This window comes from Megalobrama amblycephala, linkage group LG9 (assembly GCF_018812025.1).
Source record: "Megalobrama amblycephala isolate DHTTF-2021 linkage group LG9, ASM1881202v1, whole genome shotgun sequence".
In the NCBI taxonomy this organism is placed as follows: domain Eukaryota; kingdom Metazoa; phylum Chordata; class Actinopteri; order Cypriniformes; family Xenocyprididae; genus Megalobrama; species Megalobrama amblycephala.
The window spans coordinates 40,757,612-40,774,557 of record NC_063052.1 but is presented as its reverse complement, the minus strand read 5'-3'; the positions used below and the strand labels follow the sequence as shown (position 1 = coordinate 40,774,557).

General features: G+C 41.2%; 1 protein-coding gene across 2 annotated transcripts in view; it reads left to right on the top strand.

The window, feature by feature from the left end:
- Positions 1–11,134, top strand: part of LOC125275919 (H-2 class I histocompatibility antigen, L-D alpha chain-like) — a 28,903-nt gene extending 17,769 nt beyond the window's left edge. Inside the window, exons 4-6 of one of the 2 annotated variants that reach the window (XM_048203266.1) lie at positions 2,286–2,564; positions 2,738–2,866; positions 10,980–11,134. In XM_048203266.1, the coding sequence (XP_048059223.1) occupies positions 2,286–2,564; positions 2,738–2,866; positions 10,980–10,993 (422 nt within the window). In that variant the 3' untranslated portion in view covers positions 10,994–11,134. Of the gene's footprint in view, positions 1–2,285; positions 2,565–2,737; positions 2,867–3,150; positions 3,321–10,979 lie in introns of those variants that run through there. The other variant, XM_048203265.1, reaches the window with a different exon arrangement.
- Positions 11,135–16,946: the final 5,812 nt, after the last annotated feature.

The following is a 16,946-nucleotide window of genomic DNA, read 5'->3' as shown; positions in this document are numbered from 1 at the left end:
TGCCGACTTTAAACACAACATTTTAAACTTTGTTCCTGACCCAGAAATGTATAACAATAAAATTTAAGAGTTTATTATTAACCGAAAAAAAGAAAAAAATAGGCTAATACTGTTGGCAACAAATTTAAATACTTTTTAAACGTTTTTTATTTCGATAACGTCAAAAGCCGAACTAGCAGCAGTTCTGAGCATGCGCATGACAGTGAGAATCTCTGGGCGAGTCTGAAATATAAACAGAAACATGTTTCACGCGCTCTCTTTTACAAACATATTCTTTATATATGTAGTAATGGTTTGGTTAATGTTTCACTCTTGTCTAAGCGATGCTCATCAAGGTAATTCATTTGTTTTACTTCTGATCCTGCAGACGCAGTTAATTCTGATGTTTAAACTAAACCTTTGCGTTTACTTCCTGGTTATAATTACAATAGTTTCATCAACTATATATTTTATATTATACTATTATGTTATACTATCGTATGTTAGCCTTTGTTGTGAGACTGTTTCAGGAAAAAACTCGTCAGGGTTATTAAAGTTTTGGTTTGATATTCAGATGTCGTTTTGGCAATATATATATATATCCGCAGTGTGCTGTCACAGTCATGCAAAAAAATTATCCCATGTCATGCATGATCTGTAAAGTTCAGTTCTGAAATCAGCGTTTTTTTCATAGTGACTCTTAATTTTACAGTGCATAGCTATAGCTTCAAATGTCGGACACGACGGAAACCAATGATTGTGTCGTTCGAGAAGAAACAAGCAACCCAAATGCTGGACTAGTGCACAGATTGAAGGAGAACTGTTCAGAACATGTTAGTGTGAGAAAACAGAATCAAGTCTTGGACTTCTTAGGCATTTAAGAAAATCCAGCCATGTACTTTTTAAGATCCTTGTAAGGGAACATGTAAGAGGGTGTATGATCACTATATATGACACACTTCTGTTTGTGTGTGTGTGTGTGTTTTCATTGTTGTTCATGTTTTATATCTTCCTCAGAGAAACACTTCCTCCACTACAAGTTTACAGTCCTGACTAAAGCAGACACATTCCCAGAGTTCAGTGCTGTGGGTGTGTGTGATGACAGACGGATCAAACACTTCAGTGATGAAGAAAGAGTCTGGATTCTTACTAATGATCAAACTGAACCTCCTAAAGATCCACCTGAAACTAGAGACTGGTTCATACATCAGATCAGGACTCTGTCAAACTGCACAAACTCACAGTGTTCTGGTGAGATTCATGATTTACTCTCATTCATTATCATGTTATATTAAATTCCATATATTTATCTACAGTTTAATTATATAATATGTTTTTATATTGTAGTACATATTTTTACAGTGAATCTCCAAATTAATGTACACTATAAAATATTGCTATGAATTTACAGGATTAAACAGTATTATTTTACAATAAATAACTGTAGTCAGAAACTTACTGTCAAATCAGTGCAGGCTGGGTCTCATTTTACTGTGAATTCACATGATAAAGTTGTCTTTAACCACGACACTGGATTTACACTGTAATTGTTTCGAAGTCACCATAATGGTGATCAGTGTTCATATGCCTGGGATTTTGGACCTTATATATTCATATTCAAATTTCTGATCAAAGTCATTTGTCAAAGTCAGAAGTTTGAGAAATGAAAACTTTTGTTATGACGCGACACGACAAATCCCAGACAGTAAACTGATGCCTTGTTCTGTTCATGACAAACTCCAATCACTCGCTATACTTCTTATAAGTTTGTCATGAGTGTTGTTCTGTGATTGTAGAGCTTCATGTTCTTCAGAGAATAATTGGCTGTGAACTGGAGAAACTTCCTGATGGAACAGTGAATCTGACTGTCTTTGATGAATATGGATTTGATGGAGAGGATTTTATATCCTTTAATTCTGACACTATGAAGTGGATTGATAAAAACCCCAAAGCCAAAGAAACTAAAGAGGAATGGGATCATCAAACAGGACGAAACCAGTTCCTCAAGTATTACCTCAAGACCTACATGAACTGGATCTCAACATTTATCAACACAAAACAGAGTAAGTTCTGATGAGATCAGTTTAATTATCAGCTGTCTTTTGCATTATGTAACACATTTATTTAGTCTAAATCATGAAAATATAAGAACAAATAAAAGAGTTTTCTCTATACTTCTAATTGTAATCATTTACTCACAAAAAGTCTCTTTTTTAATGGATGTGAAGAATATAATAGTCTTACACTCAGAACCAAATATTTTATAAAATGTTATGTTAATTTTATTTTTCTTCCCTCTTCTCCAGGTTCTCCAGATGTTCATGTCTCTGCGAGGAAAGCTCCTGATGATGACAGTAATCTGGTTCTGATGTGTCTGGCCACTGGTTTCTACCCCAGAGATGTTCAGATGAACATTAGATTGAACAGAATTAATCTTAAGCATCAAACATCTTCAGGAATCAGACCAAATGATGATGAAACCTTTCAGATGAGAATCAGTGTGAAGATCAACAGAAACCTCAAAGGATCTTATGATTGTCTGGTCAATCACAGCAGTCTGACTGAACCAGTTTCAGTAAAATGGGGTAAATATCATAAATTCAGTCACATACAGTATTTATAGCAAAAGAACATGATATTAATGGATTAATGTTTCTCACCACAAACAAATACATTTAAAGTGCCTCAACTTATTTCAACAGTTCATAATGTTGATTAAAATACATTTATGATTTTGTTTTATTTAATCATTCTGCAGATGGAAGATGTTCTGACTGTGAAACGGATCATACATGGATCGTAATAGCAGGAATAGCAGCAGCTGTAGCTCTCGCTGTGATTGTGATTATAACTGGTTACTGCATCTACAAACAGAAAAGGTCAAATGGTGAGTTATACATATACAACCTTGTTGTAAATATTCTTGTTTTACATATTTTTTTTAAATGTGTGAACAAGGGATGGACAGTTTTAACCATATACACCATGTGACAGTAGAAATATATGAACTTTTTGAAAAGATTTAAATTTTTTTAACTTTTATTCTGCATCTAAACATAAAATAATATTATGAGATTTAATATATTAACATGCAGATCTATATTTGCAAAAGCAGGATATTTGTATGTTCTCAAGATCAAGGTTTTATATAATCTGTTTTATCTTCTCTAGCTCAGACAGCCATAACAGAGGATAATAATATTACGATGACAGAAACATCTAGTTCCCTTTCAGTCGGTCACTTTGACGTTACGTCAGAGATTGACGCAATGGGGTCTCGCCCGAGAGCCCAATCACCTTCGAGTGTTAACAAAGCGAGCCAATGATACGAAGAGTATCTTGGTCTGCGGAATTTGCATGCGCAAGCTCCGCCCCACTCTGTGGGTATATAAGGAGTAGCGCGAGCAACTTGCATTCAAGCTTTCGCTTCGGAGCCGAGCACATCGTTGCTTTTCACCAGAGTGTGTTCTACGAACCTGCAGTACTGGTGTGACGGCACGTTTCAGCGGATTCCAGTGTTCCTGCCTGTTGCCTGCTTACCTCTGAGCGCTTCAGTACTAAAAGAGCTTTTCCTCCTAAAAGAGTGTATGGTTTTAAACGGTTGCATTTTTTTAAAGATGTCTTACCGCCTGTGTGTTTCTGGATGCGTTTGTTATATGGCTCCTCTTGAAGGCCATGATCGCTGTCTTACGTGTTTGGGCTTCCAGCGCGCTGAGGCGGCTTTCGTGGATGTTCTCATTGCGGGAACATGACCATCAAGATGCTTAGATCTAGACTCGATTACCTTAAACAGTATCGAGTCCCCTCTGCCACACCCCGATCTTTGGCTGGTGGCCAGGGTAACCTGAGGGTTACCGTGTGGAACACCCCGACAAGTCAGCCTCCTCGGGCCGCACCCCCTCCCACGGTATGCTGGGGTACCCCCTGTGGAGCGCTCGGTTGCGATGCAGTTTTGTCCTCCGAGCACCTCTACGTGGCGCGGTGATCCCAAGCTCCCGTCCAAGTCCTGTAAGTTCTCGTCCACGCTTGTGGCCAAGGCTTACAGAGCTGCCGTCAGGCCACCTCTGCTTCGCACGCCATGGCCACCTTGCAAGTCTACCAGGCGAAGATGCTCAAAGGCCTGCATGAGGCGGGTGCTGACCAAGCGGCCCATGAGGAGGCACGCACGGCCACCAACCTCGCCCTCCGGGCTACGAAGGTCACGGCACGGTCTATTGGTCAGGTGATGTCCACTTTGGTGGTCCAGGAGCGCCACCTATGGCTGAACCTGGCAGACGTGAGGGAGTCGGACCGCTCTCAGCTCCCCCGTCTCTCAGGCCGGCCTTTTCGGCGATGTGGTCGAGGTTGTTGCCCAGCAATTCTCGGCCGCTCAGAAGCAAACTGAGGCGATCAGCCATATCCTGTCCCGGTGGCCAGCTGCTGCTCCTGCACCTCCGCCAGCCCAGGTGCCTCAGTCTGCTCATCGCCGAGGCCGCCCTCCCACGGCCCCCTCCGCTTCCACTCGGCCACAGCAGCAGCCTACACCTCGGCCGCAGCGAGGAGACAGCCGTGGGAAGGCGGCACAGCCCGTCTCTGCCCCTCCACCTGCCAAGCATCAGGCTAAGAAGCGGCATTCCTGAGATGGGCGACCCGGAGTCGGAGCTGTCAGCTCTTCAGGAGACGGTAGCAGGGCCGCTCCTTCCCCCGCTGGAGGGCCGGGGGAGAACCACTCCATCTTTTTCGCCACTGGCTCTCTCAGTGGTACCCAAATCTTCACTAAGAGCTGTTTCCTCTACCTCCGGGGCCCAAGAGGGTGCGGGTGACAGTGTGCTCTGTCTTTCCGCACCACTCTCATCCCCTCTTTTCAGAGCCAGCCCGAGAACGCTGTGCCTTCTCACGGAGCCCCCTCTGTCACTCCACGGTTTCAGACGCAGCCCTCACCACGGGACGCTATGCCTCCCATACAAGGGCCGTCTGTTCCATCTCGCTGCCCCACAGAAGGTGCACCTGTGGTTCCTTGACCTCACTGACACGGTTTCTGGGAGCCTGGTTAGAGCTACCCAACCTGTCCCACTGGCTCATTCGAACGGTCAGACTCGGCTATGCAATTCAGTTCGCTCGGCGTCCCCCCAGATTTCGGGGGATCCGCGCTACGATGGTGGGCAAAGATGCCCCTGTCATGCGTTTGAAGATTGCTACCCTTTTGGCGAAGGGCGCGATCGAGCCGGTCCCTCCAGCTGAGATGAAGTCGGGTTTTTACAGCCCATACTTCATTGTACCCAAAAAAACAGGTGGGTTACGCCCAATCTTGGACCTTCGGGCTTTGAACCGGGCTCTTCACAGACTCCCGTTCAAGAAGGTAATGCCCAAACGCATTTTCGAGTGCGTTCGTCCACTAGATTGGTTTGCAGCGATAGACCTGAAGGACGCGTACTTTCATGTCTCCATTTTTCCTTGACACAGACCGTTTCTTCGGTTTGCTTTCGAGGGGCAGGCATTTCAGTAGAAGGTCCTCCCTTTCGGGCTGGCCCTGTCTCCCTGCGTCTTTACCAAGATCGCGGAGGGTGTCCGTATTCTCAACTACCTCGACGATTTGCTGTTTCTAGCTCACTCTCGAGAGAGGTTGTGCGAGCACAGGGATCTTGTGCTCAGACACCTCACCCGTCTGGGCCTTCGGGTGAATTACCTGATTCAGTTTGACGGCAAGATAGCGGTTCCACTGAAACTTTTTCAGAGGCTCCTGGGGCATATGGATTTCGCAGCGGCTGTTTTCCGCTGGGGTTGCTCCATATGGAACCGCTTCAGCATTGGCTTCACGGCCGAGTCCCGAGATGGGCATGGCAGCAGTGTACGCTCCGAGTGACCATCACTCCGACCTGCCGTCTAACTCTTGCTCTGTGGTAGGACTTTATGTTCTACGTTCCTTAGAACCAGTGTCCAGGCATGTTGTTGTTTCAGCAGATTCCTCTGCTACGGGGTGGGGTGCCATGTGAAATGGGCATGATGCACCGGGCTCCTGGACAGGACCCCAACTTCAGTGGCATGTCAATTGCCTCGAGTTGCTGGCAGTACGACTTGCTCTGCACCGCTCCAGAGCCCTGCTGAGAGGCAAGCACGTCCTGGTCCGTACGGACAATACTGCTATGGTAGCATACATCAACCGCCAAGACGGTCTACGCTCTCGCCGTATGTCGCAACTCTCTCGCCATTTCCTCTTATGGAGTCAGAAACATCTGAAATCGCTTCGTGCGATTCACATACCGGGCCGACTCATTCGTGCAGTCACGAGCTATCACGACAGCAGTCCTGTCCCGGGGAGTGGAGACTCCATCCCCAGTCAGTTCAGCATATTTGGGAACATTTCGGGAACGCTCAGGTAGATTTGTTACCTCCCCAGACCATGCCCATTGCCAGTTGTTTTACTCTCTGACCCAAGACACCCTCGGTTCAGACGCACTGGCGTACAGCTGGCCGCAGGGTCTTCGCAAGTATGTGTTTCCCCACTGAGCCTCTTTGCGCAGACACTGTGCAAGATCAGGGAGGACGAGGAGCAGGTCCTCTTGGTTGCCCTTTTTGGCCCAGCCGGACCTGGTTCTCCGAACTGATGTTCCTCTTGACAGCCCCTCCCTGGCCAGTTCCTTTGTGGAAGGTCCTTCTTTCTCAGAGACGGGGCACTCTCTGGCACCCGCGTCCAGATCTGTGGAAACTGCATGTATGGTTCCTGGACGGGACACGGAAGGTTTAGGTAGTTTACCACCTCAGGTGGCAGCTACCATCACTTTAGCTCGAGCCTTGTCTACTGACAGGTCTATGCCTTGAAGTGGAACCTCTTCATCACTTGGTGTTCTTCTAAGTATAAGAACCCTTGGTCATGACGGTCGGGTCTGTGCTTCTTTCCCCAAGAAGGGCTGGATCGAAGGCTGTCTCCTTCCACCCTTAAGGTCTATGTGGCCGCTATCGCTGCCCACCATGGCCTTGTTGAAGGTAAGTCCTTGGGTAAGCATGACCTGGTCGCTGTTGATGAAGCGTGCCTAGAATTCGGGCCAGAAGACTCTCACGTTTATTTGAGACCATGGCTCGGATACATGCCCAAAGTTCCCACCACTCCGGTGGTGAACTTGGAGAGCTGCCCCTGGAGGAGGCAGACCCAGCCCTGGCGCTGTTCTATCCAGTACGTGCTCCACACTTACTTAGACGGAACTCAGTGCTTCAAGACTTCAGACCAGCTCTTTATCTGTTATGGAGGTCAGCAGAAGGGGAAGGCTGTCTCCAAGCGGAGGCTAGCCCACTGGTTAGTGGATGCTATTGTCTTAGCCTACCAGGCTCAAGACCTGCCATGCCCCCTGAGAGTGAGGGCTCACTCAACTAGGAGTGTTGCCTCCTCTTGGGCGTTTACGCGTGGCGCCTCGCTAGGGATGGGTACCGAAACCCGGTATTAAATTGACCCCGGGGCTAAATTTTGAAAGATTTTGATTTTGGCTTCCAATGATCAGAAAGAACATATCTGAGTAGGGCTGCACGATTAATCGCATGCTTTTGTCATGTGTGTCTCGTCAGTAAAGCCGGTTCTGTGATTAGCGGTAAATGTCCATCACCTGCTTTCAAATGGAGTGGCACTTAATATACAGAGCCGTAGTTCGCGGACAAGCTACGCAATATCGCGTTCGTAATCGAAAGCGATTCATCTGCGATTATGAACACAATATTGCGTAGCTTGTCCGCGAACTACGGCTCTGTATATTAAGTGCCGCTCCATTTGAAAGCAGGTGATGGACATTTACCGCTAATCACAGAACCGGCTTTACTGATGAGACACGCATGACAATCTCGTGCAATTAATCGTGCAGCCCTAGATCTGAGGTAAAACTATTAAAACCTAACCGTGTTTCGTTTAACACACCTTCATTCTCTTCACAGCTGTACGCGTTCGTTCCTCCCTAAACCCAAAGTTAACGTCAGAATCAGCACAATCGTTGATTGCTGTAAAATGCAGTCTTTACTGTTGCTAAATTGCAGTAAAGGTTTGATAATTATTATCAACGTTTAAAACGTTGAAAGCACAATAATCAGCGCAAGCGATGCTGTTCCTCAGGCTGAATTGCGGCGCGCGCTCCAAAACGGATCGCAAATAGACAAACTAATTACACGTTGGGCTTCAGGTGCACGTCCAAACGATCGAATACACACAATAGTTTTTTAAAATGACCGGATTGGAGCGTGTTTAGCTACTTAAACGCAGTTTATATCGTAAGTGTACATGAACAGCTGGGAGAAAATCCGATGTGTGTTAATATTGGCTTAAAGTGACAGCAATATTCTGACGATTGTGCCATTAGTGTTAATCAAACAACAAAATGCAAATAGAAAATCACTCTCAGCACTTCTTCTGAATATAGTTAGCTTGTGACACTGTCACACAAAATGCATGTTTTACCGCTCTATTTATTACAATGATTTTATGTATAATGGAGTTTTAATTGGTTTACATGTGTTTTAGTCCATTTTATTCCTCTTAACATTTTAAGTGTGTATGTCTTTAAGAGATGAATGGTTACTTCCTGTCATGTGACTGGTCACATGACAGGAAGTAGGAAAAATATCTGTATAAAGACAGCAGCATGGCAACAAACAGAGACTCACTAACAGTCATCTTAACTGGATTGTGGAGTTACTAGGGCTGGGCGATATATCGCATGCGATTCTCACGCGCATTTCGTCAGTAAAGCCGGTTCCCTGATTACCGCTAAATCGCCATCACCTGCTTTCAAATGGAGCGCCTTTTAATAGACAAAGCCGTAGTTCACGGACAAGCCACGCAAAATCGCGTTCAGTATCGAAGATGAATCGACTTCGATAATGAACCCGATTTTGCGTGGCTTATCAGTGAACTACGGCTCTGTCTATTAAAAGGCGCTCCATTTTAAAGCAGGTGATGGCGATTTAGTGGTAATCAGGGAACCGGCTTTACTGACGAAATGCGCGTGAGAATCGCATGCGATATATTGCCCAGCCCTAGGAGTTACCATTTGCGGACTTACCTCTCCAGACACAACTTTTGGACTATCACTACTTGGACATTTGTATATACACTGGTGGACACTCCAATTGGGACTTTTATCAGCACACTAGGATTCTTGGACTGTTTTAGGGTATGGTACTTGGGACTGTATGCTTTTAACAGACTGAGTTTTCCTGGTTTTATTGTGTTGTTTTAAAGTTCCTGTGAATATTGTAAATACACAATTCTTATTTAACTTTATCACCGTTTTATGTCTAATTCTTTTAACCACTAACAAACTCACACAGTAAAATCTAAAATCTAAGAAATCATGTTCTTACTGTATCTTATATAAAACACCAAAAATGCCAGACACTATATAATATAAAGCAAAGTTAACGCAGCTCTTTATATATATATATATATACCGTTAAAGTACTGGATCGATAAGCAGTATCGGTAAGAGTAGTAATACTGTTAAAACCTTAATGATACCCATTCCTACGCGTCGCTGACAGATTTCTAGAGCTGCGGGCTGGGCGACACCTAACACATTGTGAGATTTTACAATCTCCGTATAGAGCCGTTATCCTCTCATATACTCGCCCCTTCGGGCAAGTAGCTGGATCTGCTTGGTGTCATTCGCTTGCTGTGCCATTCCACTCTACGGATTGGATGCATGCGCTCTCTCTCAGTAAGTTCCTTATCAGAACCCTGGGTTCCTCCAGCACTGTTGATGTCTACATTTGCGTGCATGCCCCTCCGGTCAGCCCTTATGTTAGACTAGGTGCTTCCATGTGTTGTGATTCCCTGCGGGTAATCCCACGTGTGTATTCCACTTTAAGTCTCCTTTGGAGCATGTATCTTCCCCTAGCAAGCCACTTGCTATTCTGACGTGTAATTCCACCTTGCAGGCTGGTTACCTCAGTTATCACCGCTATGCGGCTACTTCTGTAAGACCTCCACGAGTAGGCAGCCTGTTAGCATACTTCTCGGGTATGCTACCCAGTGTGCTCTGTGTGTATGGTCCTTCTATCGTGCTCTCACGGCAAGGCACTGTTCTCACACAGTTCACTGGAAGACAGCTATTGTGGTGTTTTAGTAGGGACCCCATTTCGTCAGTCTCTAACATAACGTCAAAGTGACTGACTGAAAGGGAACGTCTAGGTTACGTATGTAACCCTCGTTCCCTGAAGGAGGAAACGGAGACGTTACGTCCCCTTGCCACAATTGCTGTTGCCGGGTTACTTGGCTCGGCTCCTCAGCGAAGACCTGAATGCGAGTTGCTCGCGCTACTCCTTATATACCAGAGTGGGGCGGAGGTTGCGCATGCAAATTCCGCAGACCAAGATACTCTTCGTATCATTGGCTCGTTTTGTTAACACTCGAAGGTGATTGGGCAGCAAACAGCACAAACAGCACAGCAGCTCCAGACAATCAAACCCAGTGTTACTTACATGAGAAGAGGAATCAAAGCAGCCTCCTCATCTGTTTTCAGGCCTTCCAGCTTAGCTTTTCTAATATAAACACAGTCCTAAAGCACTTGCCCAGTCATAAACCTTCATTCCAGTGATATTCTTTTGAGCTGTTTTATATTGTGTGATCTCTCGTTCTGCAGTTTTTTTCTTCTAATTTTAAATCTCCCTCTTGCTCGTTCTCTCTCCTCGACCGTCATACGCCACCTGATGCTTATTGGTTACACGTTGCTGGTATCAGCCCGACTAACTTCCAAACAGTGTATTTGAAATAATACTGAGTCACCCTTTAAGGCAAGAAGTGGATGGGTTTGAAAAAAATGAATTGGGCAGCAAAATAGATTTGTATATCATCAGTGTGAATATGAAAATTAAAAACATAACGCTGAATGATCTGGACGAGAGGATCATGACAGACCCTGTTTATTGTGTTTCTGCTCAGTTGAAATATGCTTCAGACATTTGACAGATTATTGAAACATTTCAGAGGATCAAGATTATTAATATTTGTGATTGTGTAACAATATTATTCTCTGTTGTTGTTTCAGGCAGATGCACATGATGAATCAGGAAATGTCGACAATACAAAAATCTTCCCACATGGAAAGAACCTATATGTGGATATATGCGCATATATGAAACCTATATGCAGTGTATATGTACATATATGCTGCATATATGCACATATATGATAATATATATGCTGCATATATGCGCATATATACTGCATATATGCTATATATATGCTGCATATATGCGCATATATACTGCATATATGCTATATATATGCTGCATATATGCGTATATATACTGCATATATGTGTATATATGCCACATATAGGCAAAATTGAGGTGCATATATGTGCATATACAGGAAATATAGGTCTCCTGTATTGCTTCTTCATATCCATATATATGCCCTATACATACAAGATATGTCTTCTATATAGCTAATGGCAGGATCTGGTCATTTTGTAGCTCATATCTCATTTTTGACTGTCATACATGATGCCTAGCTCATATTTTCTATTATCAAGGCAAAAACTAAGAATTAACGAAAAAAATTATGCAAGAACTTATGTATGTGCGAATGTAGCAGTTATGTATTTAGACAATTATTTTGTGATTCCACTTGCCATGACCATATTTGGGGTTTCCTGCCGCCATGCTGACTTGGGGTGTTGACGCACTTTGCTGCTTCCCAGTCTGCATGAGACATCACAGCGGTAGGTCGCACAAAGTTTTTGCGGTGATTCAATTAAGGCCATGTTTCATGTAACAGCTGAATTCACATGATATATTTGTATGATTGTAATCCAAAACCCCTCTGTGATGTACATTCAGATGTTTCGTTGATTATTTTTCTTTACTTAAGTTACTTTTAATATCTCTCTTTCTCAGCGTTGTGCGTTGCTGCCGCATGCTGTTTGTATGCTGCACAAGTCCTCATATATTGCCATTTGTGTTATACAGAATAAAGTGAGGACCTGATGGCAAGATTTTTCGCAGAAAACACACCGCTACACGAACACGTGAAATTGGTCCCACATGGAAAAAACCTATATAAACATATATGTTTCAATATAGGTTTGATATAGGTTTTTAATATATGTGACATATATAAAATTGGCCATTTTCCTATATTATGTGTACATATATGTACATATATGTGTATATATATATATATATGTACATATATGTGTACATATATGTGTACATATATGTGTACATATATGTGTGCATATATGTACATATATGTACATATAATATAGGAAAACGGCCAATTTTATATATGTCACATATATGTAAAACCTATATCAAAACCTATATTGAAACATATATGTTTATATAGGTTTTTTCCATGTGGGTTTGTTTGATGTTTATAGATGTTTTCAGCATTAATAACTGAAAAAATATAAATATAAATAAATAGTCTGTGATAAAGCATATTTTGTGTTGTTGCTTATATGTTCTTCAGTGAAGTGTGTGATTTCACCACACAGGACTGCAAAAGTATTACAATCTTCAAGAATTCAAATTAACAATGACTTATTGTTTACTTTTTTGTTGAAAATGAGCATATTTAAATATTAAAATAGCTTTCTAAGTTTTGACATAGTTGAGTTCATAACTTCATACAGGGATGAATCTCATTTGTTATTCTATACACTGTTTGAAACTGTTTTGTTTGCTCTTCTCATGTTTATTGAGATCTTAAGATGAATTACTTGTTGTATTTCTCATTTTTATGTCACAATTTATGGTTATATGTTTTTGCTTGCATTTGTTTTATCCACTGTACAGCACATTGTTCAGCTGCTGCTGTTTTTAAGGGTTAATTCACCCAAAAATAAAGATTCTGTCATTAATTTTCTCACCCTCATGTCGTTTCACACCCGTAAGACCTTCGTTTATCTTCAGAACACAAATTAAGATGTTTTTGATGAAATCTGAGGGTATCTGATCCACACATAGGCAGCAATGTCATGCACCTTTTGGGGTCCAGAAAGGTAGTTAAAAACATAGGTAAAATAGTCAACATGAATGCAGTGGTTCAACATTAATGTTATGGAGCAAAAGTATTTTTTGTGTACAAAAAAAAAAAAAAATAATAATAATTTGAACAGTTGTCATAAGTAGTGAACTCAGTGCAGTCTTCCGTGTTTACGTCCGAACGACGGCTCATTATTGGCTGAAGCTGAACACACGATTAGCACGACGCATGTGATGCTGACACAGGTTCCGGCCAATAATGAGCTGGCATTCGGACGTAAAAACGCACAAAAAATATTCTCGTTGCTTCATAACATTAAGGTTGAACCACTGTAGTCACGTGCAGTGACGTTGCTGCCTATATGGATCAGATACCCTCGGATTTCATCAAAAATATCTTAATTTGTCTTCTGAAGATGAACAAAGATCTTACAGGTGTGGAACAATATGATAGTGGGTCATTAATTACAGAAATTTTATTTTTCAATGAACTAACCCTTTAATGGTGCTATATAAATAAATTAAACCTGAAACTTTGTAAAATAAGTAAATAAAAGTCTGCCAAACAAATCTTAAATGTTTCTGAGAGCTGCTCAGAACTTGCTCATATTTGTGGGTGTTTTTACATTATTTATATATATATATTTTTTTAATAAAGTGTGTGAAACAAAGGCTTTTAAGAGTGATTTGTGATGTTTGTTCTTTGGTTTAGGAGATCATAAGAGCTGAAGGTCCTGAGAGGATCAGTAAATTAATTCAGATACAATACTGCAAAACTATAAACCTGATGAGCAACACAAAACTAGAACTGTGACAGAATAATGACTTCACTTCAGTGTTTACAAAGCAGAATAGCACAGTAATATAATGTCAAAATCTTTATATATTTATGTAAAGCATTAAAGCCCAAATATATTATGCAGCTGTATGGAAATAAGCCTATAATATAAGCAAATATTTTCTTATAGATTATATGAAGGCTTCAGTCCTGTTTGACCTTGACATGTGGTCACTATGAAATGATTTTTAATGTTCATTATTTATGGTTATGCATACCAATAGTGAGAGTGTGAAAAGTGTGTGTCTTAAAACAGTAAATATATATGTAGAGTATTTAAATAAGTTTTACGACTGACTTTTCACACAACATAATGTGACCTCAGTGTAAAGACGACAGTGTAATTTCATAAAGGATCCAGTGAGGGGCGGCAATGCGCTCAATACAACCAGAAGAGACTTTGGTGTAAACTTTCACTTTCTCATTTAGTGTAGCCTAGATATACAGGACGTGCGACTGAAATATGAATGTGAAAAATGGCAAATACACTGTGGTTTAAAACATTTACCACACATAGTGTTTTGTTATTTTTGTTTTTCCCTTTTCTATGCAATCTTGTTTACGCCACAGAATAAAAAAGTTAATGATGTTTGTATGTGTGAGTTTTTGAGGTTATCACTGAGCTGAAGAGTAGAGTCTGTGGTTAGGCTGAGTTTAATTTGAACTTAAATTTAACAACTTAGTTAACTTTCACGAGTATTTAGCACTTTCTTTTTCTTCCAGGCTCACAGAACTGATATATTTTAAGTTAAACTGAATTGTTTCATTGTTTTGAATTTTATGAACTTAATTTCTTTCAATTTAGACACACTTAAATTTAACTGAAACTGGGCTGGGATTTCTATTTCCCAGCATGCTTTGCACATGACACTCGAAAGGGTCTACAGAAAGACAATTTTTTAGTTTTATATGATCAAGTTCATATCCATCATATACTGCCCCCTGCTGGAGAGATTCAATATCACAAATCTTCCTCCTGTAGATCAGTGGTGATTTATTACATCAAACTACATCTGAAATCTGCTCTTGTTCATCCTGAAGTCTTTTCTGATCCAGTTCCTCTCTCTCCTCTCTCATGGTTTCCCGTTTGTTCTTCCACTGTCCTATAAAGGTGGAAAAGGCCCAAAATAAATTAAGACTGATGTCTAAATGCCTCCATAACTGTGTCCCATAATGACTGACTGTCAACTCAACAAAAGCAATTTTCAGAGAATATTAAAGTGACTTTCAGTCTGTTCCTCGTATCATTCAATCAGATCCATTGGCATAAATTGAGGGTGGGACATGTGCACCACAAAGTTCTTCCAGACGTAAAAGCAGAATGTTAAAAAGTGAAATTACTGCACTGGTGAAGAAAGTGAACTTGATCCAGATCTAGATATTTATGATGATCCGACATTCTTGTTTGTTCTTCTGTCGTGTTTCACTCTTTCGCCCCTTGTTCTTCTTCAGTGTTCGAGCTTCTTTACAGTGGGCTGAAAAGGCCTTATGGGAATGCGGGACTTTTCCCAAAAGTCTTGGATCAATCCTTCATGGTCTGCACTGATGCTTCATGATTCACTGTACCCATGTCCGAATCCTAAGTATTCATAACTGAGTAGGCAAGAATTACCAGGGCTTTGGACTCATTCTCGAGAGATTCAGATGTGTGTATACTAATGTTGTGTTTGAATATGCCTACTTACCTACTATATAGTAGGAGAAAACAGTAAGAGAAAAGAGTAGTATGTTTGAAACCTCTGTATTCATAAAAGAGTTGGTAAGAAATACCTGCATGGCAGAATCTCCTGGCCAGATTCTGAAGCTCTCGTCATCAGATACTTTTCTATCCCTGCCTTCCCAGGAGGCCACGGGAAAGGATACAACATTAGCGAACATGAAGGAGACCAGTGATGTGGGTGATCTGAATGTGAGTATTACAAACCAAAAACATGGTTCCTTTTGTTTTGTTTTGTTTTTTAGCTATTTGTTGAGAGTAAACTGTTGAAGTGTTGAAAGCTCTGGACAGTGTAGTATTGTTGTGATTTTGCTGTAAAAAAATGTTTTAGTGTGTATAGCTAACAGGGGAGCTCCATAAGCACACATACGTCTCCAAAGGGATTTACACACAATCTAAACCATATTCTGTATCAACCCACAATTGTTTGGTTATATTAAAATCACAAAATAAATGGGCAGCTGTTTCTTTAACAAGACCACAAAATTAGATTATCCAACCCCATCTCACGGCAATTTGTACGTATTTATATGAGGTGGCTAATTTGTACGAATTCATACGTTTTTTGCTAAATCGCATGTATTGTATGAGTTGACAAATTCATATGAATTCATACGAAACCCCAAACCCCGCTCATAAACCTAACCGTCACTGTGGTTTAGACAAATCGTACGAATTCGTAGGCCTACGAGTGAGGACATATATGAATTCATATGAGTTAGCCACCTCATAAAATACGTACAAATTGGTCGTGAAATAGCGTTGCATTATCAGGAAGTAAAATATAATGATGGATCTGATTGTGAGCAAACAATTAATAAATTGAGAAATATAAAATATGAAGCCCTCAAAGAGATGGTAGAATGAAAATTGAGGAGAAAATTGTAGAATTAAACTTTCAGGAGAACCTCTTAACTAAAGTATGAGCTTGTGGATTCAGTTTGAGGGAAATACCCTACTGACAAAAGTGAAGCTAGAGGATTTATTACCTTTTCAGGACAAGAGTATATACCCACACCTCTGAGATGTTTTAAATACCAACGCATGGAACAAACAGCAAATACGTAAAGGAAAAAATGTGCTGTCAAAATGTGGAGGAGAAGATGAGTGTGAGGAGGAACAGAGATCAAATGTGTAACTGTGGGGGAGGTCAGAGCGCTGTGCAGGATGCCTTGTGCAACAAGAAGTTTGAGAAATACAAAAAATAAAGACAAAATATAACATATACAAAAGCTACCCTTATGGAAAGAAAATATATTTCCATATATGAATCAATCAATGATTTAACAGTATATTTGAAAATATACAGAAAAATATATTGCATAAATATATTACAATATATTGAATAATACATAAGGAATTGCCGCTTTTCATATATTGAAAAATATAAGTGAATATCTGTGAATGTGTGTATATATGTGTGTATAATACATTCACATTTATATGGGAACATGTATGTGCAATATA